General features: G+C 37.1%; 1 protein-coding gene across 1 annotated transcript; it reads right to left on the bottom strand.

The window, feature by feature from the left end:
- Positions 1–153: 153 nt before the first annotated feature.
- On the bottom strand, positions 154–22,144 carry nfatc3b (nuclear factor of activated T cells 3b). Its single transcript, XM_030136592.1, has 10 exons — positions 21,763–22,144; positions 13,557–14,232; positions 12,536–12,907; positions 11,725–11,887; positions 7,093–7,292; positions 6,801–6,973; positions 5,916–6,056; positions 5,734–5,789; positions 3,888–4,518; positions 154–835 (listed from the first exon to the last, which is right to left on the bottom strand). The coding sequence occupies exons 1-10, from the start codon at positions 21,833–21,835 to the stop codon at positions 699–701; spliced, it is 2,622 nt and encodes an 873-aa protein (XP_029992452.1). The 5' UTR covers positions 21,836–22,144; the 3' UTR covers positions 154–698.
- Between the last annotated feature and the right edge of the window lie 4,374 nt (positions 22,145–26,518).

Below are 26,518 nucleotides of genomic sequence, written 5' to 3'. Positions count from 1 at the left end.
CATTGACTACGGTTGACTTGACAAATGTTGGAGCTGGAAATTAATGGGAAGTTATGATGCGTCTTTTCCATCTTTCAGTCCAGTGAAATCTGGATTTCTAGAGAATATATAGAATAAAATATATATTTAATTCATTAAAAACACAGAGCCCAGTCTTTTTTCATATTTTACTTCAACCTTGCAATATATTTCTACAATTCAGTGTCACACCAAAACAGTTCAGGTTGAACATCAGTAATGAAATTCAGCAAGAGTAATAATGTAAACTGTACAGAGAAAAAAACAAGCTATAAAAATGTAAATGATCAGCTCAAGGACTTCAGATTTTACTGGAAAACATCCAGAGTATCAAAAATAGATTTTTTAATTAACTGGCCAATAAATAGATTCAGAATATTTTCATTTTTGTACAACTTTAGCCTCTGTAAGGACACTACAGACCATTAGGGTTCTTGTGAGACAGATAATTTCAGCCCTTTTTGTTTAAACAGTCCTACCAAATCAGCCATGACAAAAAAAAAACCCTTTGGTTTGTCGGTGAGGTACTAAAATTCCTGAGACGAACGAGAAAACCTGATCAGAGACCGGAGGCTGTTGTTTGGATTTCAGGCACTTGAAGATTAGTTTGATGCACTTTGTGCAAACTGTTGATTAATTTCTCAAAGCTCTGCAGTTATCTTCTAAAGATGGCTGAGCGTCTACTTGTGGCCTCCACAGAATGGCAAGGCAGCATCCTTGGATTTGTGCTCCCAGTCATACTGGTCGTACTGGTCGTACTGGTCAAGCTGGACGTTGCTGCTCAGGCCACTGATGTCCCTGCCGATGATCTCACTCACTGCAACAAAAACAACCAGGAAAAATTATCCACAAATACACACTTTTACTGTTGCTTAATTCACTGATTCTTCTCTTTATTAATATATAAACTGTATAACAAAGCGTCAGCCAGTTTAACAATTATTTTAGCATTTTTTCCAAAACAGGATTCTTTGAGGGATACAGAAAGAAGAAAACCTCAACTGATTTTGCTTCTCCCTCAACCCCAAGAAAGGTTGTCAAACAAACCTGTAGGTCAGTATTACCAGAAAAATACAGTTAAAGTACTGAGAACAAAGTAGTCCTTTACCAGTAAAGCTGTTAATGAGGGTGTTTTACTGTTAAAATTGATGCCTTTGGATTCATTTTACGAGTGCATTAATGTGAGTACTGGAGTTTATAGATGTAGATGTTTCAGGTTGAGCTCATTTATTATTTTACATACTGCTGACTAGTTTTAATCCATGCTTAATTAATGTTTTCACTGGACAAGAGGGGGATACAAAGCTAAACCTTAATTAAAGCTCTCAGAGTCAGAGGTGCAACATGTGGCTCTGAGATGCAGTGGAGTCAAAGTGTAAAGCTGCAAAACACAAATCTACAATCCAGTGCTGCAGTTCCATAGACAGCCACAGTGGGGCGCAACTGGGTAAAAATTGCCTTAGAGTTGTAAACCACCAAATAGACTGTATTGCTTCTGTGCCCAGTAGAATGACCTCGACGTGTTTTAAAGGAGAAACACTCTCAGCGTATTTCTGTATCTTGTAATACCCAGTCTCAGTGAACAAGTTTACTTTATGACAGACACAGTTCAAACTGGAGGCAATAAACAATATTGGTCGCAGTAGTGAGAAACTGCTCAGTGCTGAGTCTATTTGTGGGGCAGCAAATGTCTTCATCTCCCCACCATTCAATCTAATCATAGCTCTGCTGTGAAACCTGAAGCACATGGAGCAGACCAACACAAAAATCCAGTAAACATAAACACTAAGATGCCCGATATAATATTTAACCCACATCTGGATAAACATCAGCTGAAAAACACATCTTTATCACTTCATAATCTGTTCATAAACTGCTCAGGGTTTTCCCTTTTGCACACCATCGAAAGTGGTGTCTACCTCCTTTTGCTGTCAGTTAAAATTATGTTTTATTTTACACCCTTACTTTGTATAGGATTACATCAGGACTTGTTTAATTTCCTACCGATGACAGCGTAATGGTAAAAATCTACAACCTGCAAGTACTCCTATATAAAGAAATAATTGCAACAGCCCATGTGAAAATGCAGTTTTTAGTTAAATACAAATTGCACAATCATGCAAAACCCAACTGCCACTGTAACACTTTGGAAAGACCCTCAGATGCTGCAACATCAAACTCATAGGTCCCATCCCCTAAAAGTTTAAGCCTCTAAAACCTATTTTTAAAGAATAGGACCAACGGCCCTGTAGCTTACCAGCATGCTCATTGAAAAATCAATAACAACTTGAATTTGCGAGGTTGTCAGGTTCTGGCGCTATGTTAGAGTCTTGTGTTCTTGATGCAGGAGATCAATCTCCCAACAGAAGTGGGTGGTACTTTCACTGGAGGAGAACTGACTTCCTATCAGTGCTCGATAATAACTATATTTATATTTGTAACCATTGCCATGGTATAAGCTATCAAACTATGGGCTATTATAAGTAAAGACAAATGTTTAATATTTCAAAAATCAAAATTTCAGAAATTTTGTAGACATGGTCCCAAGGAAGTTACGAATAAAATTTAAAATAATCCGACCAGTAGTTAGAAGAAGAAGGTTGTTGAAATGTAGACATTGGTGACCTTGAGTTTGACCCTTCAAGGTCAAAACTTATGGGGCTTGACCCTTCAAGGTCACTCAAGGTCAAAGGTAAAGGACCCAAATGAAAATCCATATGACTTCCTATCAGCACTCAATAGTAACTATATTGATATCTCTAACCATTTCCATGTTAAAAGCTATCTAAATATGACCCATTATAAGTAAAGACAAATTTTTACTAATTCAAAAATTAATAAAAAAATTCAAAAAGCTAAATTTCTTAAAACTGTGAATAAACTTTTTAGACATTGTAAAAAAAAAATACCTAAAAATTGAAATGATTCCAACCAGTAGTTTTGTCACAGAACATGCTTGAAGAAAATGCTAACGCAGATGACGTCAGACACAGCACCTTCACAACAGCTCATGGCCTATCAGCCGGTGAGCTGCAAAGAAAGACACTGCAGTGACAGACATTATAAAGCTGATCAGATGTTTTAATTCTGTTATACTGAGTGATGTTAATCCAGCAACAACACATTGAACTGTTGAAGTCTCAAAGTCAAACTGAAGTGCAACGAGGGTGGTGGTCGAGCAGGGGGTCAGAGGCCTGACAACAGCTGCTGCCCGCCAACAAATTTAACCTTCATCTGCATCATTCAGACAGCAGCTAGCAACCAGTACACATGGCTATTATTAACCCAGATCAGAGAGAAACACAGTATTCACAGACAAACACACACAGAGGCCCGAAATATAAATAACTAACATCACAGAGCAACAGAGCGTAGAAAGACGTAAACATGCAAACATCTCATGAGGCCGACAGCCACACAGCTGCACAGCGGAGACAAAAAAAAGCTCAGAGCACTGATTTGGATTGCAGAGTATGAGTTAACTTCAATGCTATGGTACAATTTCAGCCCTCACTTGAATTTAGCACCAGTTACCCCAACTTAAACCTGGGCACATATTCCATAAAAGTAAAGATTTTTTCATAGTGTCATGGTGATGATGATGAAAGAAAAGCAAGACAAACGTGTGTGGTGTAGAAGGAAGTAATAACCTCAGCTTATGTCATACCAATATTGTTTTTGGAGATGTAGCTTTTGTTCCTGTTAAGTGTCTCCTACATAATAAAAATGTCTTTCAACAGCCGATTAAATTTGATGGATGTGAATAAACTAACTGAATGTGTGTAATCATACAACTGTTAGGCAATGCATGACAAAGTAAATGAACAGAAAAGTATTTTACAAATCAATAAATGAATAATAAAACTTGCCATCATCCAGTGTGATCTCCTGGAGGCCTAAGGATCCCAGATTCGGTTGGTCCTCAGGCTCCTGCTTAATGTTCAGCATCTCCCCAGCACTAGACAGCGGTGAGTCCTTCTGGGGGTCAGCAGGGGTCACAAAAGCTCTCCTCGAGCTCAGAGATGGAGAATGCTCCCCCTGAGGTCCACTGGAGGAGGTCTGCGGGGGGACTGAGAAGAGCTGAGTAGGCACGGTGGAGGTCTGCAGAGGGATTACAGAGGTCTGATGGGAAGCGGAGGTGGTATGAGGAAACAATACGGAGGTCTGAAGAGGAGCAGGGGGGGCAGGAGGATGATGGAGACGAGGAGCATTTTGGGAAGGAGGACCACAATGCACTGGGAGCTCGCAGGAATCATAATAGGCCACATGGTGTGAGGGCTCGGGGGAGAAGCCAGGTGGATTATGGGAGATTTGGTCCACTTCCCAGAGCTCCTGTTTAACCAGCTGTGATGCAGCAGCGAGGTGACGTCTGGCTCCTGGCATAAAGGTGAAGCTCTGCGTTAGGCTTCTTCTTCTCTTCCCATTAGAGACGTAGAACTGGACTTGGACTGGACATACTGTCTTTTTATTGTACGGAGGAACCTCCACCACAATGCTGGACTGAAAGACGGAAACAGACAGACATGGAGACAATTACTGCCACTTGGCCTGAAAGATGAGAGAGGATTTGAAAAAAACTACATCAAACCCCAAAACAGTGGCTCATTTAGCGATGAAACATTTAGCAGACTGACGTTCTGCCAAAGGAGGTTTTTATAAAGCACACGTTGGTGCCAGTTAAAGTATGTTTTTGGTCATGAGTTTCAGTTCTGATTTTTCAGAGAATAAACATTTCATAATTTGTTATTTGGTCAAATATAATAAAAATATATGAAATGTTGTGTTGAAATAACAGATACTGTGATTATATTTTTGAACCGACAACACAAGATTCAGTAATATGGTGTAAACCAGGGGTGGGCAAGTCCAGGCCTCGGGGTCGGTATCCTGCATGTTTTAGATATTTCCCTCTTCCATCACACCTGGACCATTACATCGTTATCAGGCTTCTGCAGAGCTTGATGAGCAACTGATCATTAATTGAACCAGGTGTGTTGGAAGAGGGAAATATCTAAAGCATGCAGGATACCGGCCCTCGAGGACCGGAGTTGTCTACCCCTGGTCAAGATATGTGCGCTAACTTAATAAATGCTCACAATGTGTGAACCATTCTTTAAATCAGGGGTCACCAACTCTGGTCCTTGAGAGCTACTATCCTGCATGTTTTAGATGTATCCCTCTTCCAACACACCTGATTCAAATGATAAGCCTATCATCAAGCTCTGCAGAAGACTGATATGACCGTCAGGTGTGCTGGAAGAGGGAAACAAGTAAGACAGGGGAGGGCAACTCTGGTCCTCGAGGGCCGGGATCCTGCATGTTTTAGATATTTCCCTCTTCCATCACACCTGGACCATTACATCATTATCAGGCTTCTGCAGAGCTTGATGATGAGCTGATCATTAATTGAACCAGGTGTGCTGGAAGAGGGAAATATCTAAAACATGCAGGAGACTGGCTCTCGAGGACCGAAGTTGCCTACCCCTGATCTAACACATGCTCTCGAGGACCAGGGTTGGTGACCCCTGTCTTGAATGAACATCCAAGCAGCACCAAAGATCTTGTGAGTGTGTTAAGTATATTAATTTATTCTTTAGTGAAAAAATCTTCAAATGTCAGCTAAGTGGAATAATCATTCTATAATGTATAAATGGAGTCATTGTGTAAAAAAACAAAAAACAATAAGCCATGTCTTCATGTGTGAAGACTACTTACTCCACTACTTTTTTCAGGAACGACTCTGGCCTCCATTTCCCACAGCGTTCTTCCATCTGAAAAGACACAATCACCAAAAACATGGTGTTAAAATCCTCAGTACAGGCTCTTCTATAATATGTCCGCTGGAGGAAAAACACAGGACTTTTGAATGAATATAAATGAACATAAACTGATCTTACCTGGTCCTTTCTCCATGAAGACAACTTTGGACTGGGTGGAGATGTTGGACCCAGTGATCACCACCTCCTCTCCTCCATCTACAGAGCAGCTCAGTGGAGTAAAGCTCTCCACCTGAGGAAGCTCCTGGCCTGAGCGCTGGGCTGCAAAAAACACACAGCTCTGTTGTAGTAAATTAAATACAAGCAAACATACAAACATGTTTATACATTTATGGTTTAACCAGAAAAGAAAAGTATATTGCTTGAGTGTTTCCATTTTATGTTTCAACTGCCCTGCATTTCAGAAATAAATATTACATGTTTTAATGCAGTAGATTTCTGTCTTCTTTAAAGACTGAATCTAGGAATATTTTTCATGTTAAAGTTTATGTAGCAGTTTCTGACTTTGGTTGGACAAAATCATAATCTCAACATATAACATTTTATATCATCTTTTGGTTTGCAGTCCTGAGTAAAATTGGATTAGCATAAGAAAACACTTGTTAATAAGTCACCCTTCTTAGAAAAATCAAACCAAAATTAAATAGTCGTGTTTGTAAACTCTACAATATCATATATGTATACATATATAAAGAATTACTTTTATTTCAGTATAGAATAATTCAGTGTATTGTGTGGCGAACAATAGCTGCAGCATTTACACAGAGCAGAAAATTAAAAGAAAAAACGACTTACTGATTAAGATCTGTGTTTCATAAGTTTAGCAGAAGTATGAAGCAACACATCCTCTGCATTTCCTCCTGTACTTGTTCTATTATAATCAAGTTTCGACATTAAAAAAAAAACCTATAACCCTTCTTTGGCTTGTTTTCCATAAATGTGCTTTTTATGTGACGTTACCGTAATAACAAAATCAGGTGTAAATGTGTATTTATAGGGACTTACAACACTCGACAGGAACAGAAGCCGTTTGCAGCCACAGCATTTGCCCGTCTGGCTGAGCGACAGCAACCCTGAACACAACCCGTACTCTTGTGTTCTTGCGCCCGATGTCCGTCTCCCCTTTTTTCAGTTCAATGTCGGCATTACGCAGCTTTAGAATGCCAGCACAGTCAATGCTGAGGAAGATGAATGGACAGAGTTCAAAGACAAAACAGTTGGTCTCCATTTTGCAAATATGAATGAACAGAGTTGAGCGTCATCAACATAAACTGAGTATAAGATACTTCTCCGTTACCTAGCAGACATGTTGTTTTCTGGAAGCAGTGGGATCTCCAGGATTTTGGTGATGCCCATGATTTTCTCCTGGCAGGTGGTGGTAACAGTTTTTCCTGTTACCCGGTGGACTTGGTAGAAGGAATGAGGGCGAATGTATCTGTCGTCTGCAGTCCCAATGAAAAGCAGCAGGCTGACAGGCTGCTCATTGTAACCGCTCAGCTGCAGGGAGAGATTTAACCAAGAACAGATCATACAACACATGTACATATGCATATACAATGGAGCTTCTTCAGTTTGTCAACATATAACGAAAATTACACAATATAAATGTGAAAAGATGAGTAAGTCACAGAAAGGGTAACAAGTTAGACCTTGAAGCCACAACATGTCACAACAAATGACACAACACCCACAAAGCATAGAGTATCAAATTTCTTAAAAGGTGTTTTTTTCCATACTCAACAACCCCTTACCCAAATCGACCAAAGAATCATCAGTAAATTTAATCTTTGTTCCTTTTTTAGTAAATGGGAAAAAATTATGTAATATTACATTTGTAAAAGCATTGGTTTCTTCAGAATTTAACCCATAAAGACCCAAACATACATCATCAACCAAAATCATCTGCTGATATAAAATGTTAATCCCTGCTGATCTACATTGTAAGTAATTGGTGTAAAATACAGTTTGTCGTCTTTTCATGGTCATCAGATATGACCCATTTGGACGTTCAGAGGTTCCGTAGTGAACATGGAAACACCATCATCTTCTACAACATTGATTCACTAGTAAAACCCATGGAGTTGGATAAATGACAGTGAATGGACACACTTGGTTTATATTTGGTTAGTGATATATTTTGTTGACAAAAGTCGCTATTTTCTGTTTTCTCTGTTTCTGATATAATAACCCTCAACTTTAATCTGAGCTTTTATGAACATCAACATCAACATTATCAGTTCAGAACGCGGCAGCGAGACTACTAACAGGAACAAATAGAAGAGACCACATCACCCCTGTGCTCCAAGCCCTTCACTGGCTTCCAATCGAGTTTAGAATTAGATTCAAAATCCTCCTCCTCACATACAAGACCATTAATGGTATGGGCCCCTCCTATCTCAGAGATGCTCTGGTGCAGTACCATCCTAAAAGAACCCTTCGTTCTCAGAATGCTGGTCTACTGGTAGTTCCCAGGGTCTGTAAAAGTACAGTAGGAGCTAGAGCCTTTAGTTACCAAGCTCCTGTTTTATGGAATCAGCTTCCAGTTAACATTAAAGAGGCCGACACAGTCTCTACATTTAAGGTCAGACTAAAAACATTCCTATTTGAAAAAGCTTATGGTCAGGCTAGTTCAAACCAGACTGAACCCACAGTTCAGTCTAAGCTGCCCTAGGAGCAAGAATGCTGGGGGAAGTACAGGCACTGAGTCCTATCTCCTGTTTCTGGTTCTACGTACCATTCTGGTCTGCACTTATATTTTTAATATTTAGCCAACTTAGTTTGTGCAGTACTATTCACCTGGAGTCCCCTTTCCCCACTCCCCTCCGGGGGAGTGGCTACTTTTTCAGTTGTAACCGCTTGGGAGCCAATGATGACAGGATCTGCGCTGACCCATCTGTGTCCTGCCCTGTCCTGTGTCCTGCCCTGTCCTGTGTCCTGACCCCCTCCCCACCTGTCCTGGATGGACATCCTCGGCCTCACCACTGTGGATGGGCCTCCTCGCTCCTGCCTGTCTCATCCAGTGGGATAGACCCCCCATGTGTCCACCCTACTGCATCCTTGCAGACTAGAACTACATCTGCAAATGGACGTCCATCAGTCCTGGTGCATCTATAGCCTGTCCGTCCATGGGAGTGGATCTCTCCTTCACTGTGGTTCTCCCCGAGGTTTCTCCCTTTTCCCACTGGGTTTTGAGTTTTTCCTTGCCGAGAAGGAGGGTCTAAGGACGGGGGATGCCCTGGACACTACTCATTTTCTTGCTGTTTATTTGACTGTTGTTTACTCCAACTGCCTCTGTAAAGCCCTTTGAGATAACCTTGTTGTGATATTGGGCTATACAAATAAAGTTGAATTGAATTGAATTAAATTACATTTTGGAAAATACCTGATTTTCACAAAAAAAAAAAAAAAAAATACAGAGGATAATGTTATAATAAATTGCCATAAATAATTGAAGAAAGGTTAAATATAGACACAAATTTAGTGGGACTGGGTCATTATGGGTTAAAACCAGTAGTTTGGTCATCACCATGTTGGCCCTTTGAAAACAGAAGTGACCATAGATAGATTTTGCTGAAAAAGTTACTTTTTCTTCAGTTTTTTCTGTTTCTGATATAATAATCCTCAACTTTACTCTGAACTTTTATGAACATCTACATGATTAGGAAATTAAATGTTGGAAAATCCCTGGTTTTCACTGAAAAAAAAAAAACACAAAATACAGAAGATAATATTACAATGGTGATAAACCACTTAAGGAAGGTTAAATATAGAGAATAATTCATTTGGGAACTGCCACAAATGTCACACCGGGTCTTTTTGGGTGAAGTACCATTCTGTGAAATACATGTTTTGTTCTGGAAGTTCTGCAGTTCCACAGTCATTTCACAAAAAAATACCACCACAAAATATCTTCTACAGATAATGCTGTATGTATCAGCGTAGTGATCTGCTTCCTGTGCAAACAAGCTGCAGTCTGTTGTCCTTGTCTTGATGGTAAGCACAGTCAGCTTTTGCACATCTCTCTACAGGAAGTTCATCTGGCTTTAGCAGTGGCCAGAGATTGTGACACCCAGAATAACCCTGCTGGTGTCTGTTACATACGAGGCCTTGATGGGGTTTACTTGTCTGACCCTCCTCTGTTCTCTGATCCAGAGAAGCCATGAGGGTGTTTATACACAGCACCGAGAACACACACCTCTGACACAGCCACCTGTTTCATCCCAGGTGGACCATTAATGGATACATCAATATGAGTTTCCCAAAAAAGTAGCTGTAACCAATGTCTGTTTTCTCTTTCTTTTTTTCTAAATAATTTATCTGTTTTTTATGCAACATATATATCATATTGGACTCATAATTAGCCTTTACTTATGCATAAATGTCATTGTATTAAATTAAATTAAAAAAAAAAAAAAAACAGGTACTGTCAGTGCCCCAGACCTGAAGATCTGGTTCCTGAGTGACTTCAGTGGCAGCTCACTGCTCCTAATGTGAGCCATATTGCTAATGATAATGCTGGGTGTGTATTATGGGTAAAATATAGAGACCAAATTTCCCTGCAGGGATAATAAAGCAAGGTAACCTTTAGCCTTTAATAACAACAGGAAAGCTGAGATCTGAATTGCAGTATCACTGGCTGAAAAGTGCTTTGGTACAACTACCAACTAAATAAACAAAAAATAGTGTTGATTTATTTTTTGTTCATCAACTGTTCATAATTAGTTTGAAAACAGACCTGTAATTGTGTCACTATCACATATATTCATAGACATTATTATGTTTAATTAATCTGATAGTAAACCTAATCAAGGAACTGGATCTTGCTGTGAAGCTCCACAGAGTTTAAGAGACCCGAAAAGAAGCTGATAACTGTGGGTTCATTACACACTGACGACAGACTCATAACAAGATGAGTTGAATCTTGCAGCCACTTGCAATGCACGGGTCTGCAACACTGGGGACATGTGCCAGCTTACACCAAGCACTGAATGAGATGGTGTATCATTTCAGGGTTCATACATACTTTTCAAGGTCAAATTCAAGCACTTTTAAGGGTCATTTTCAAATTTTTCCAGCATAGCACCTTATCACTGGAGTAAAATACACATCTACAGGACCTCATGATTTATTTATTTATTTTTTTTTTTACTTTTTATCCCAATGATGTACATTGTATTATGCTACAAACATCTAAAATTATGTTTCATAATAGCAAAAAGTTTAGAAATAAAAAAAAAACAAAGTTTTATCCAAAAAAAGGGAAGCCACTTTGTATTCTTCAAGCACATTCGCCCCGAGCCAAAGATTAAGATAAAAATGTACCTGGAGTCGACCTAAGAACACCCGCTAATTTTCTTTTTCGACATCAACTTTTATTTTTCAAAATATTTCACCTCTCTGTAAGTAGCTTTGGCTTGGCATCTAACCTGGCAGAGTTAATATTAAAGATAAATAAATAAATCACATCATAGAGTTAGAACTGTAAGCACTTTCAAAAACAACATTGAAATTCAAGCATTTTCAAGGATTTCAAGCACTTGTGCAAACCCTGTCATTTCTATAGAACTGACTCTGCTTCTAATTCCTGACTTTTCGGGCTTTTGTAAGTGAGTTAGAATGGCCACAGTGAATTATTTGCTAAGGCTACAATTGTAGTTTTGATCAATGGTGAAAATATTAAGATGTGGGTTGAGAAGTTGGGAGAATTTGGTGACATTTAAAGCATATTTTGCTATGAGTTTATTGGCCTTTGAAACAGGTGATGTGCCTTAAGTTTTAAAGACATAACTTTCAGGTGATTATACATTAATTAAAACTTAATTATGAATACTGTATGTCTTTCGTTAGATCTTAAATCTCATATATCTTATACACCTTGAAGTATCAAAACAGAAATCTGACCTTCCCACAGTTTTCAGTGAGAACGAACCTTGACAACTGGATGTCCTCCCGTAGCTGCCTTAATGGACCCTCGACTGCCCTCGGTCTCATAATGGGCCCTGTGGTAGGATCTGGGCTGGACCTCCAGCTTTAACTCAAACTGGTCAAACTGACTGGGCAGAGGCCAATCCAGAGGAGGGGGTGACGAGGTCCTGGAGGCAGAGACACCAGGTCAGTTACAAGTTCTTCAAAAGCAGGGTACAATGTATCTTGGATAAAGCCATTTCACACCAGAGTAACAATAATACAAAAAAGATGGTGAGTTTCTGGAGCTGATCCAGGAGAAAGCAGGCACTATTTTCCCAGATGACTGTGGACTGTAGTTTGAACTGACATTTACAAACCATAATGCCAGTGTTGTCTTTGTGCTGTTTGAGTAATGTATTACCTAGGAGGTGCTTCACTTAAGGCCAGATATATGTAGGTAATAGCACACAAAAGTATTCATGTTGATGGTCTGTAGATTGTGTGTACAATGATGTTGATTAGCGTCATACTGTTTTATTAACAGTAAAACTTGTCAGCCACAAACCAAGACAGACAATATACATATACTTAAAGTAATCAGTAACAACTGTGTATATGTGGTATAGGTATGCCATTCCTACAAAAAAGAAATAAAGGGTTTCATTGGTCAAACATACGCTCCAAGTCTCAAGATCAAAAACTTGCTGACATTAAGGGATGTACAACCGAAATAATTTTTTCAGAAATTTCTAAACAGTGTTTTGGATGAAAATATGTGTTTGGTGTGAAATGGCTTTTAATCTTTTGAGAGCTGTCACATCAGTGAGACCGACCTGAACAGTGGAGGGTTTCCAGGTTTGGGTTTGTTCCAGCTGAAGTGTGATGGGACCTGAAGGAAGAGTTCGGCCAAGCCGTCTTGTTCGCGTGACTCCTCTCCTGGGGAATCCTGGAAGGGTATCACCGTCCTCAGCTCCTCAAGCCCTGGGTCTCCCTGTCCAGCCAGGAGGCCCAGCTGGCTTCCAGATGTCCTCCTGGTCTTAGAGGGGACGTCCAGCTCCTGATAGCCAGACATCAAGAGGGTCCCCAGAGCACCTGCAGGGCTTCCCACCCATGTGTCATCAGTTACACTGCCCCTTGGGGAGGCCCCTGGTGTGGGGCTGGGGGAGCGTCTCTTCCCACAGGGGGAGGTTGGTCGGGATGAAGGCCTGAAGGGGAGAAGGAGAAGCTTCACTGCAACTGAAGTTGTTCTTCTAGCAGCCTTTTTAGTCACATCTGTCCCATTCTTTGGCTTTAAAGAGTTTGAGTCAGTTTTGCTACATGAGTCTGGTGCTGATGTAGGTACTGTGGAGGAACCTGGACTTCATCTGATAGAAGGGTTTTTTTCTATTACACTTGTTACTCGCCATGTACTGGATGCGAAACCAAGACCAGATCCATGACACATATATCTCCATATTGTGTTACTGCACCTCTCACAACATGTTGCTACTATTGTTATGCTACACTATTACATTACTAATGAAAAAAAAAACTTTTTCATTCCATAATTAATGATAACCAATGCAGATCACAAAATCATTAGACAAGCTGTATAATTTATAAACATCACATATTACAACTATTTTATCATCTTCAAACTGTATGACTGTCTTTGTTCAGGTCTGTTTTTGGTAAAATGACTCATGCAACTGGTCTTAAAATGTTTTTTTTTTACTTTTTACTTGGCTCATGTTTGGTTAACGTACAAAGCTACATTCAGTGTTCTTTAGAGGTCTTGACATTCCAAACTGCAGTTTATTTAGTAAATCAAAGAATGTTTTAGTCATTTCATGTAATAACTATGGTGGATTTTACCTGGAGGTGGGCCGTCGGTTTAACCAGCTCTCCTCTGTGATACTGGTGCGAGGGGAGTGACAGGGCGACTGGCGTGGTGACTGATGAGGTGACAATGCTGGGCTAAAGGCCAGAGGATACTGGTACTTCTGCTGCCAAAGCTCCACACCAAAGGCGCCACCACCGCAGCCTGGTGATCCCAGAGGAGACCCCTGAGGGGACCCCAAGGCAAGGTGGGCAGCATCTCGCAGCTCCCCCTCCACATCATCATACACATGAGAGAAAGACTCACAGGAAGACAGGTCAGACATCCAGCTTCTGGAGGACAGGCTGCTGCACGGGCTTGGACAGAGCGCCTGGTCCCTGTAGCAGGGGTCCACAGGCAGGTAAAGCTGGTCTCTGGACCAGGATTGCTCAGAATAACCCCCCTCTGCCCCACCCACTGCTAGAACATCTTGACTACTACCCTGCTCAACATGGTTGTTAGGAGCAATGGAGGTGATCTGGATGCTGGGGCAATCAAACGCCCTGAGGTTCCCCTGGGTGCCATACTGGGCTCCCTGGGACTGGAATCCCACACACTGGTAGTTGTTAGTGGTGGGGAGATATTGAGGGTAACTCTGCTGTTCCTGGTTGATTGCATGCTTAGCCAGAGCCTGTGTGGAAGTGGGAGGTGACCTCGCATTGACATCTGGACCTGTGAGATGAACGGATGAACCAGGATGTAAATGTCTTGTGTGATCATTTGCAATGCAAACAGTTTTTAGCTGTACTGTAGCAGCTGACAGACGTCTGTGTACCCATGAGACAGAGCAGTCAAATTCTGACAATAACATACATTACATAGATTGACATTTGCTTCAGGAAAAAAGGCACCTTTCTAATACCAAGGTGCATAAATGTAATGTGAGTAAAAAAAGAACAAACTAAATCACTAATAGTACAAGATGTGACAGGATCTGAATAATACTCAACAATTCCATCAATCCTTCCCAGGCACTGGGCAGAGGTAGGGTACAGCTTGGACAGGCTTCAAAACAACACTAACACTTCAAAACAGAAAACTGCTCAAGCTCTAATTACTTCTGCAGGCAACTTTGAGTCCCACACAGACCACAGTAATAATATGCAAACGCCTCACAGAAATGCCCCTGAACCCATTCAGTCTATCACTGATTTTATGCAAATTTATAGTTCTACTCCATTACATCTCAGAGGCAAATATGTCTTTTTTAGCTCTACATCTGACAGCACTAGTTCCTGTTGTGACAGTTGTTTTTCATTCACTTCCTGTCCAGTGAAAACCACATATCTCCAAACATGTTGATTTTGAAAACTCTCCTCATTCTTAATCTTTAAAAACACTTATGGATTGTGTAGAAATTGCATAATACATTTCAAGTTTATGTAGAGTATGCAAGTTGTTTGGATTTTTTTGAATTGATGATTTAAAAGTACAGTATTTTGGAATAGGTAATAGTTGTTGCTTTCTTGGTAATTGTGTTTATTTGTTTTGGACAGTCATGAGTCATGACATAAGCAGTTGTTTTTCTGGATTCAGGAAGTGGAAATAGTTTAACAGTTTTTTGTTTTTTTTTTACCGACAGATTTATAACAGTACAATTACTACTTTTTTAATAGTTGCACATGTTGCTGACAGTATTTTCAGGAGGTAAAGCTTTAAATGCATAACTTTGACTTAAAGTGGAGTATTTCGCAGTCCACTGTTAGTACTTCTACTTGGGAAACGGATCTGATTACATCTTTCACCACTGACACTCACAGTAATATGAGATGTGCACTGACCAGCAGCAACATTACAGTGCAACTACTGTGGTAATTAACAGTATATGCACTGAAGTAATTATGGTAACATTATTTACGATAGTCTGGTTAGTGCATTCACACAGCTGCACACACTCATCACCACAACCCGACTATTATTACCCCTCTTTCACTGTCTCACACTTCAAATGCTACATGCAAAAAATGCGATCTGCTCCGACAACTTAACCAGCTGCAAGTAACTTACTATATGTTGGACAGAAGTACATGAAGTATGATGCAACCAGAAGAAAAGGGGAGGAGTAGGTAACACCAGCTGGGTGCCACAGAGCGGTTACAAAACCAGGAAGTAAAACCTGCTGGCAGACAGCATGGGTGGTATGTTGGTACCATAGAGGCAGACCGCATGCACCTAGTCTGTCTGTCTGCCAGCAGTACTAGATAATAATAATAATAATAATAATAATAATAATAATAATAATAATAATAATAATAATAATAATAATCTGCAAGTTTTTGGATCATATTTTAATTGTTTCAAACATTTTCAAGTAAAAAAAAAGCTCTCAAAACTGTATCATTTTATTACTTACTGAAGAAACAACTGTCTAAGTTAAAATTGTGAATCTCTAGTTCAAACTGTAATAAATATATTTTAACATCTATCTACTGTACCATCCGTGCATTTTCAGTATTTCTCCTTCTTTAAACCTTTTTAGAATCTTCAAAATATTCTCTTTTACTAAACTCACTCTCCACTGATGAACAAGCACTTTATCACCACAATAGCTCTGCATTTTAACACACGTTAAAAAAAAATGTCATGTGGCTATAACTCAGCCACCAGAAACTGAAAACGGCAGCAATTTAATTTAACTTCCGAATGGTTGACCAGATTTTTGAGGACTATAATAAAATGCATTCAATGTGACCTGATTAGGGCTGCAGCTCATGGTTGTTTTCATTAACCGATTTCACTAACCCTAAAGCCAATGAAAGGATTTTGCCTATTTTAAATGATCTGTGATTAAAAAAAACAAAAAAACCTTAAGTTTTCAGCAAGATATGACAATTTTGAAAGGCCAAAAACCAACATTTTTAGGTGAGCAATAACCAAGAGGATCAATAGATTGTAATAAAGAATAGGCAAACTGGTGTACTGTGACTTGGCCAATTATTGATCATGACTAATCATTACAACTACAAAGAGAAAAACCTCTTGTAAGTTACTTCATGAAGAATAACCTATGTTTGACTATCCATGATTTGTTTTTTTCATCCAAAACAGTATATTAATGTAAATTCTACATTCTCAAAAACAATTGCAATAATGTGACAGTAACAGAGCACAGTCTAGGAGCTGAGGTAATGGACGCTAACATCGGGCTGGGCAACAGAGCAATAATGACATGTCATAAAATAATTTTATACTGCGATAAATGCCATTGCACTAAATGTTTTTATATAGTGTCCTTATACTTCACTGTACTATCTCAGGCTTAGTTGTTTTAATGCATATAGTAGCAGTGTTGGGTAAACTACTTTGAAAATAAATAAATAAATAAATAAGATCTAGGAAAATTAGAAAAATTACTTTAACAAAGATCAAGCCTATAGTGTACATGTGATACAACATTGTAACAATACATAAAACAAAAAACACATTAGGGCTGTGCAATATGATAACATAATTATTTTTTTCATGTTTATGTCAATGCTTTTTGGCATTTACATGCTTTGCACAGAACACTGATGGAAAAACATACAAAACATGTCACATAACTGAGTAATTCCCATTAGGGACTGATTTTCTACAAATAATCCAATATGATGAAGTACAGCATTTCCTGTTTGAGCAATTTATTAACTGAATTCACTCATAATTCACTTCATGGTTATAATAACTGTATCGTGATATGTCCTTTAATATGATGTACAAGTACATACTCTGAGAATTTGGCAGTACTGCCCAATTTTAAGCCACATATCAGAAAAAATTGGCAATTCGATTAATTGGAAAAAGTGTGCTCTTGTTCACAGGACCAAACAATAAAAAATACCCCAGTACTCACTGGAAATATCAAGACATGTCAATATCTAATGTCTGTGAGTCAGATACTGCATCAAGATTATCCACTCAGACAAGTACCTTCCAAAATAACAAGAAACCACTTCTCTTAACATTTGTTAATACATTGAAAAAAAATATTTGACTAGAATTGAAATAATTGATAAATCAACTCAAATCTATTAAGAAAATATTTGATAACAATTTTCCTAAATCAAAGCTTCATTGCCTCAATTTCGCTGCTGCTAAACATTGGTTCTGCTGTTGTTCACACGGATGCTTATTGTGATGCACATGACGCCAGGATCAACACAAAGTTGTATGTTAGTTACATCTTAAATTGTTAGCACATTAATAAGTTATAAACAAATTTGTTGAAGACTGCAGTGCACATGTTGTTTGGAGATGTCATTAAACTTGTTTGTTACTGTTTATAGATACTTTTATATATAATTTTATACTGTTGTTATTGTTGTTATTATTTCTATATAGATTTTTTGTTATATATGTATATGTCCTTTTACTGTTATACTTTTGTGGTAGTGGTTTCAGCTGATTCTGGAGTAAAGGACAAGTTGTTTGTCATTTTCAGATGTCTTTTTCACATTTTTACTTTTTCTCACCTATTCAAATACTCATTTAATTGAACTGAAGAAAATAATCTACATTAATTGATTACAAAAAAATAATCACTAACGGCAGCTCTATTTTTGATTAACTGAAACCTAATATTTACAGCAGATCCAAATGAAATACAGAAGTAAAGATGATACAAAAGCAAAGACATTCCTCTCGTGGGAAATTTGACATGAACAAGGGACTAATAAGCTATTTATACACTTGAATAACTAGAAAGGGTGGGATGATGGGTGAGAATAACGCAGAACAATAGGAAAGTTCTGAAATAGCAAACATTTCTGAAATTGTGTTAATAAACAGAAATAATTGATATGTACTGACTGATATAACTGATATAGTCAAGTTTACCTGTATCATATTCAATATACAGTAAGAACTCTGTTATTATATGGGCCAAAATACTGCAACAGCTAAATAATCATAAGCAGAAAAATAATGTAACTATTTACATCACTATGCACATGTAAATGTAGATGAAGTAGCATAAAGCTGACTCCAACCCTGGTTGCATAAATAATCTTTGTCATTAAACATGTGTGTAGTAGCAGTGTTTACTAGTGTCTGTCCAGCAGGTTTAGTTACATTACATACTCAGAGCGGATAAATAACAGCCGACATCATTAACTTCAGCCAATAATCAATACACTGAAACTTTAGCCAGATACTTAATTGCGTCTCTTTGACATTGTGTTATTTCACAGTAGGCTGATTAGGTGACTTCACCTCCTGAGACACACTCACAAGTTCACCTAAATTTAACAGTAGACAGCGCCACATGTCACACACACTATCACAATGACACTTCCTCTTACGCCTGTCAAAGTAAGAGCTTCTCTCAAGTTCACCCTGAGAAGACAGTTTTACTAATGATGATGCACTTTTATTACTTTGTTTATTTAGATTAAGATAACTTCACCTGTTTTATTCAGATTGGCCTTTTGAAACCTTAATTTACATCTACACTTTTATGTGGCACCTTTAGATGGATATAACACAGTTATAATGAAACTATACCATTGCACATATATGTAGCCACAGCCATGTCTTTGTACTTGTCTGTACTATATTTCACGTATCTATGCATAATGCACATCTACTACTATGAAAGTAAGTTTGTGCCATCAGATTTTGAATTATAAAAGCCATTGAATTTCTAGCACTGATTTTTTTTTTTTTGCACTGAAATTAAGTATATGAATTTTTTGCACCTGAATGTTTGCATCTGAATTTTTTAAATTCTGAATTTATGAACATAGTTGAATTCAGAGACAAACAATTCAGATACTTAATTTCAATGCAAAAAAAAAAACAAACAGATAATTTCAGTGAAAAAAAAAATTTCAGATACTTAATTTCAGTCCAAAAAAAATCAGATACTTAATTTTAGTGCAAAAAAAAAAATCAGATACTTAATTTCAGTGCAAAAATAAATTCATTGCTGCAAATTCTATGTCTTTTATAATTCAAAATCTGATGACACAGATTTACTTCCATATACTACTCTTATTTACTTTTTTTTTCTATTTAGATGGTCATATTGTTGACTGTTTACCTTTTATACGTTTTTGTTATACTAGGCACTTTCCAGAGATGTAAACAAGATCTCATTTCATTATACTAGTTTTCTGCAATAACAATGAGCCTAATTCTAAGACATTCTATTCTATTGGTTGAATAAACAGTTTTGGCAAGTTTTTAAAACATTATTTTCTGATTTTATGCCACCTCTAAAGCAGTGAAAGGGACAAATTTGAGGGTGCCACCTTTGCCTCTATTTCAGGTTTTTAGAAATAATGTTATACCTCTTATTACCTCCGCCAAGGACGTTATGTTTTTGCCAGGGTTTGTTTGTCTGTCTGTCTGTCTGTCCGTTAGTGTGCAACATAACTCAAAAAGTTATGGACAGATTTTGATGAAATTTTCAGGGTTTGTTGGAAAAGGGATAAGGAAGAAATGATTAAATTTTGGTGGTGATCGGGGGTGGGGGGGCCCACCGGGGGGCGCAGACCAGAAAATTTCATCAAAATCTGTCCATAACTTTTTGAGTTATGTTGCACACTAACGGACAGACAAACAGACAGACAGACAGACAGACAAACAAACCCTGGCAAAAACATAACCTCCTTGGCGTGGGGGGGCCCACGGGGGGGGGGGCACTGATCAGCCTTGGCGGAGGTCTGCGCTCTCCGAGTGCTTCTAGTTTTATCTTTTTATATTAAATATTGACATATAACAACTGCTCAGATCATTATATCAATCACACTTAGTTACACCCTAAATGTAATAACACTACCAGGATTAAGAGGAATAATTAAACTTTAGCAATGTATATTCACTTTTTTTGGAAGCTGTTTTCAATAACATGCGTTGGTTAATCAGCCATTACATCAGGGGTGCCAAACTCATGTTAGTTCAGGGGCCATATTCACCCTGGTATGATCTGCAGTGGGCCGGACCAGTAAAATAATACCAGTGAAAAAAGTAAAATTACATTATGATAATGTTTATGTCTACATCGTTTCCTTAAAAATCTGAATAATGTGAGCAACTTCAAATGTCTTAAGAAAAACAAGTGCAGTTTTACCAATATTCTGCATCAGTTTATCAGTGTATTATTTACACATGTGCATAACAACTTACATTACAATTACAAAATACACAAAACATTTAGTAACAGGTATAATATTGATAAAACTGCATTTACTTTTCTAAAGACATTTCACATTGTTCATATTTGTTCAGGTTATTCGCATTTTTTTGTAAAAGGGTAGTTTGTTAATGTAAACATTTTCATGTAATTTCACTTTTTTACACTAAAACAAAGATAAAGTCTGCAGTTGTCATTATTTATAGATTATTATGAGAGTTTTTTTTTTTTTTTTTCTGGTCTGACCCAATTGAATTCTAATAAGTTTATATGTGTATGTATGGAGCCTGAAATAAAATGATTTTTATACAATTGATTGTTAACCCTTTCATGTATAGTGGTCACTACAGTGGACAGTTATTCTCCAGCTGTTCACTTGTATATTCATGGATTTAGTTGTTTTAGTTCCATATCAACGAACACAGTGGACACTTATGCATCATCTCATAAACTGCAATTCATACCATTACTGTAACTTTGCTGTTCTTGATTGGTTCTTGAGTGGAAATCAATTGTTAATGGTTATTTTTTGCATAATATCTCCATGAATTGAGTAATAACTAGTATTAGAATATGTTAAAATGTGAGAAAAAAATCAGATTAGCTGCATTAAGCATGATTTCATTTCACTGTTTTCATATCACTTTATGATATTGGGTTTTAAATACATGTTTCTTTGCTTCAAGAATAAAATTCATGGTGTAGCTGAGTGGACATTTTTGTAAATCTATGGAAAAAAAAACAAACAAAAAAAACTTAATCTCATTGTTTTTTTCAACACTAAGAAACACTAAAAAAAAAAAAAAAACCTCAACTAAGGTTCTCATAATTCATGCATGAAAAGGTTAATAACTTCAGTGTAATTTTTGCATTTCACAAATTCATCCTACGGGACAGGCTGGACCCTTTGGCGGGCCGGATTTGGCCCCCGGGCCGCATGTTTGACACCTTTGCATTAAATTATTACCACTGTTACTCCAGTACACGACTTTTATTTTGAAAGCAACTTCCGGTGTCACTCACTCTTATTGTCGCCATCTTGACACTGTTGTGAAATTGCTAACTAATGTCGCTAAAATGACACGTACCTGCCGTCTGTCTCCCGTCTCCCTCAAAGATAAGTCTGAAGTCCAGCTCCTCAGTGCAGTTTACTGCGGACATTGAGCCCCGGAGACACTAACCGTCCACAGAGAGCTGTTAAACCGACCTGTCTGTCTCTAAAACTGACCTGTCTCACTCACTTCCATCCGACCGAAAGCAGAACTGTTTCAACTGGAGCGCCAACAACAGCGCGTCGACTATTTTCCCGCTAAAAGTTGTTAATCGACATCGACACGATCAATAAACACGGTTTCGGACTCTGTATGTTCGCCAAAAACGTCCCATAATGATGTTTATTAGCTACTTTTCGGTGTTTCTGTTCGGCTGCAGCGAGTTTTACTCTCCTCCAGGTTGATCCTTATGTTGCATTCAGGGTTTCCTCGGACAGATGCATTACATATACGCTGCCAATGAACAACGCACCCTACTGTTTATTTGAAGATTTAATTATTTTCATGCCATTTCCTCTTTCGTGTGATGAGTGTTTTACTTTTTTTTTTTTTTTTTTTTTTTTTTTACGTTTTAAAATAAAGTCTTATGTTACAGTTACCCCTGGAATTGTAGAACTACTTAAATAGTGTTTAAGACTGAGAATGTTTGTAAAATAGTTTGGGTCGGCTGTTTATTCAATTTATGCTCCATTAATTATTTCAACAAAACATGTTTATGAATATTATGTGTTTGCGTGTGTGTATGTATGTGTGCATTTTTTCAGGTATATATGGCACCATCATTTTTTTTTTATTTTTATATTGGTTCATATTGTACAGCTGAAACAAGGATTGTATCATCCAACTCCTTAGATGTAGCCAGCACTGTACGAACTAAACATTCTAATTTACTTAGTTTACTTAATTTACTTGAAATTAAAAATATATTTAGAAAAAATCATTTTAATATCAATTTTAATTAACCCTTTCATGCATGAATTATTAGAACCTTTGTCGAGATCTTTTCTTGAGTGTTTTTTATTCCTAGGCATTCCTTAGGCATGAAAAAAACAATGCAATTGAGTTTTTTTTTTTCATGGATTTACAAAAATGTCCACTTGGCTACATCGTGCATTTTATTCTTGAAGCACAGAAACATGTATATCAGAAAGTGATATGAAAACAATGACATAAAAACATTTTTAATGCTGCTAATCTGATGTTTTCTCACATTTTAACATACTCTAATACTAGTTACGGCTCACTTGATTGATTGATTTGATTGACTGATGTATTTATTTCGAATATGAATGTCAAAACAGAAGAAAAGAAATTTAAAAAACACTTAAACATAAGACATATAATACATATCCGAAAAGGAGTGAGAAGAAGCATAACTTATAAAATCCCACCCCTTCTCCTTAAATAATTAGTAACAGTAATAATCTTCCTAGTTCATGGAGATAATATGAAAAAAACAAAACCTTTTTATTTAAAAAAAAAACAACAAAAAAACCCTGTTAATTACAGTCTAACAATTAACAATTGATTTACACTCAAACATATTACTGCAGATCAGATTTATCAAGAACAGCAAAGTTACAGTAATGGTATGAATGTGAGTGTATTGGATGGAACTAAAACAACAAAACCCATGAATTTACAAGAGAACAGCTGTGGAATAACTGTCCACTGGAGTGACCACTATGCATGAAAGGGTTAACCTTTAGTTTCACATTAATACAGGCAAAATAACACAAAATACGCTTGTGTTGTGAAATAGAACCTAAAAAACACAACATTAAACCTGGCATATACATTTCTAATAAAAACGTTAAAGCTTCTTTGCAGTACGGTGAAATAGATTATGGGTTTTAAATTTCCAAGTGACTTGAATGCACCATCAGACAGCCCGGTGATGACGTCGGTTGTTGGGTGTGTATCATATCTCAGGTTCATTTCAGGAGACCAAGGGTTAAACAGTAGGAGAAAACTGCAGCCTTTTTACACTTTAATCACCTCCAACTCACAGTGCATGTGATATTATGAAGGAATATGTCACATAAATGCAGCACAAAGACTTTCTGATGTGCATCACAGCATGACATTAACCCTTTCATGCATTGTGGTCACTCCAGTGGACAGTTCTTCTCCAGCTGTTCTCTTGTATATTTATTATAGGTTTTGTTGTTTTAATTCCATATCAGCCAACACAGTAGACACTTATGCAACATCCCATAATACACTGCAATTCATACCATTACTATAACTTTGCTGTTCTTGATAAACCTGATCTGCAGTAACATGTTTAAGTGTAAATCAGTTATTTGTTTGACAAAAAGAGTTGTTTTTTGCATATTATATGAGGTAATAACTAGCATTAGAGTATGTTAAAATGTGAGAAAACATCAAATTAGGAGCCTTAAAAATGTTTTTATTTCATTGTTTTCATTTTACTTTCTGATACTGGGTTTTCAATACATGTTTCTTTACTTAAAAAATTAAATGCATGGACATTTTTGTAACTCCATGAAAAAAAAAAAACTCGATCGCAATTTTTTTTAATGCCTAAGGAGATATAAAAACACTCCAGAAAAAAAAAAAAATATTGACTAAGGTTCTCCAAATTCATGCATGAAAGGGTTAAACTAGCTCATGTACATTGTGCAGTAGGTCATTAATACCTCAGCCATATTCAGGAATAGTGATTCATGTTTTTACATTTATTTTTAGACACTTTGTGTATTTATTACTGAAATACAATTTTGACCCATAAAAGGAAAGGTATAATTTAACCCTTTCATGCATGAATTATGAGAACCTTAATTGAGATTTTTTTCTTGAGTGATTTTATTCCTCTTTACGCATTAAAAAAAAAAAACAATGCAATTATTTTTTTCTTTTTTTTCTTTTATGAAGCTATTTTTCGTGGAGTTGCAAAAATGTCCACTCAGCTGAACACCATGTGTTTAATTTTTGAAGCAAAGAAACATGTATTTACTGATATACTGTGTAAAAACTATGAAATAAAAACATTTTAATGCTGCTAATCTGATGTTTTCTCTCATTTTAACATACTCTAATTGTAGTCATTACTCACTTCATGGAGATAATATGCAAAAAGGAAAAAAAAAACTTTTGTTGTTAATTACAGTCTAATAACAATAACAAGGGACCGATTTACACTCAAGCATGTTAGATCAGGTTTATCAAGAACAGCAAAGTTACAATAATGTTGTCAATTGTATTGAATGGGATGATGCAAAAGCGTCCTCTGTGTTGGCTGATATGAAACTAAAACCACAAAATCCATGAAAATACAAGAGAACAGCTGGAGAGGAGCTGTCCACTGTAGTGACCACTATGCATGAAAGGGTTCATTTTTACTTGCTCGCTGCTTTTCTGCTGTAACTGAAACCAGTTTATATATTTGGTACCAATCAATCTTAGGAATCGCTTATTGTTATTTATTTTTTATGCATGTTTTTGTTTCAAAACTCTGTTAACATACATTTCCATTTCAATCATTTGTTCAGTCAGTGTAACCAAAGTACCAAGAGATAATCAATAGGGATTCATCGATTCTAGGTCGAAACTGATGTTATTCCCTCTGATGTTATCATTCGTCCTTGATTGATGGCCAGGGAACAAAGACATCTTTATTATGAAAAATAAATAAATAACTGAAATCTTCCACATCTATCACTGTCTATAAATGAGCACAAACTCAATCATACACATTCATGAGAGAATCTTTAATGTAACAAATAAATATCGGCCACGGCATCAATGAAACATCTTATCTGCTGATAAGAAATAGATGATTTACATAAAATTAAACATAAAGGAAATAAAAGCATCTGTGTTCTGCTTTTTTCAGCTGATGGTGGTTTGGAAGACTTCTGTCCTTTTCCCCAAAGTAAGCCAAAGTTATTTTACAAAACAGAACTTCATCTGAACAACAACTACTAATGAAGTGGCAGGAGATGATGTCGTTAAATCCACCCAGTGTGGATTTGTAGTTTGAATAAATACATGTACGTTTATGCTTTCAGAGCAGCTTCGCCAACACTGAGAAAAGGTTTTTGCGATGCTTTTAATAAGTTTCAGAACATTCATCTACTACATCACAGGTGTCAAACGTATGGCCTGTGGTCCAAAACCAATCCTGTGAAATCCAAAAAATTCCAATGAGGATATTAAGCATGTCAAAATTGTTGGATGTCAAAATCATTTTAGTTCAGGTTCCATTTTCAGACCAATATGATCACAAGTGGGTTGAACCTGTAAAATAATAACATAATAACCGATAAATAATGACAACTCCACGTTTTTCTGTTTTAGTGTAAAAAAAGTAAAGTTACATGACAATGTTTCCAACTACAAACTATCGTTTCACAAAAAATGTGAATAATCTGAAGAAATATGAACAACCTGAAACATCTTAAGTGAAGTAAGTGCAATTTTAACAATATTCTGCCTGTTACTAAATGTTTTGTGTATTTGTAGATCCACTATGATCTGTAAGATGTAATGCACATGAAAATGAGGCATAATATTGTCAAAATTGCACTTTTCTTTTTTTAAATTTTATATTATTTATGCTATTTACATTTTAAAGAAACACTGTAGATGTAAACATTTTCATAAAGTAATTTGACTTTTTTCACTGTTATTATTTTACTGGTCCGGCCCACTTGAGATTACATTAGGATGAATGTGGCCCCTGAACTAAAATGAGTTTGGCACCCCTGTACGACATAATACATTTATCAGCATGTCCACAGCCCAATTGTCTTTTTTGTTAAGTCAC

The sequence above is a fragment of the Sphaeramia orbicularis genome, chromosome 6, assembly GCF_902148855.1.
Source record: "Sphaeramia orbicularis chromosome 6, fSphaOr1.1, whole genome shotgun sequence".
In the NCBI taxonomy this organism is placed as follows: Eukaryota; Metazoa; Chordata; class Actinopteri; order Kurtiformes; family Apogonidae; genus Sphaeramia; species Sphaeramia orbicularis.
Note: the sequence above shows the minus strand (reverse complement) of the source record. Positions and strands in the feature narration are given on the sequence as shown.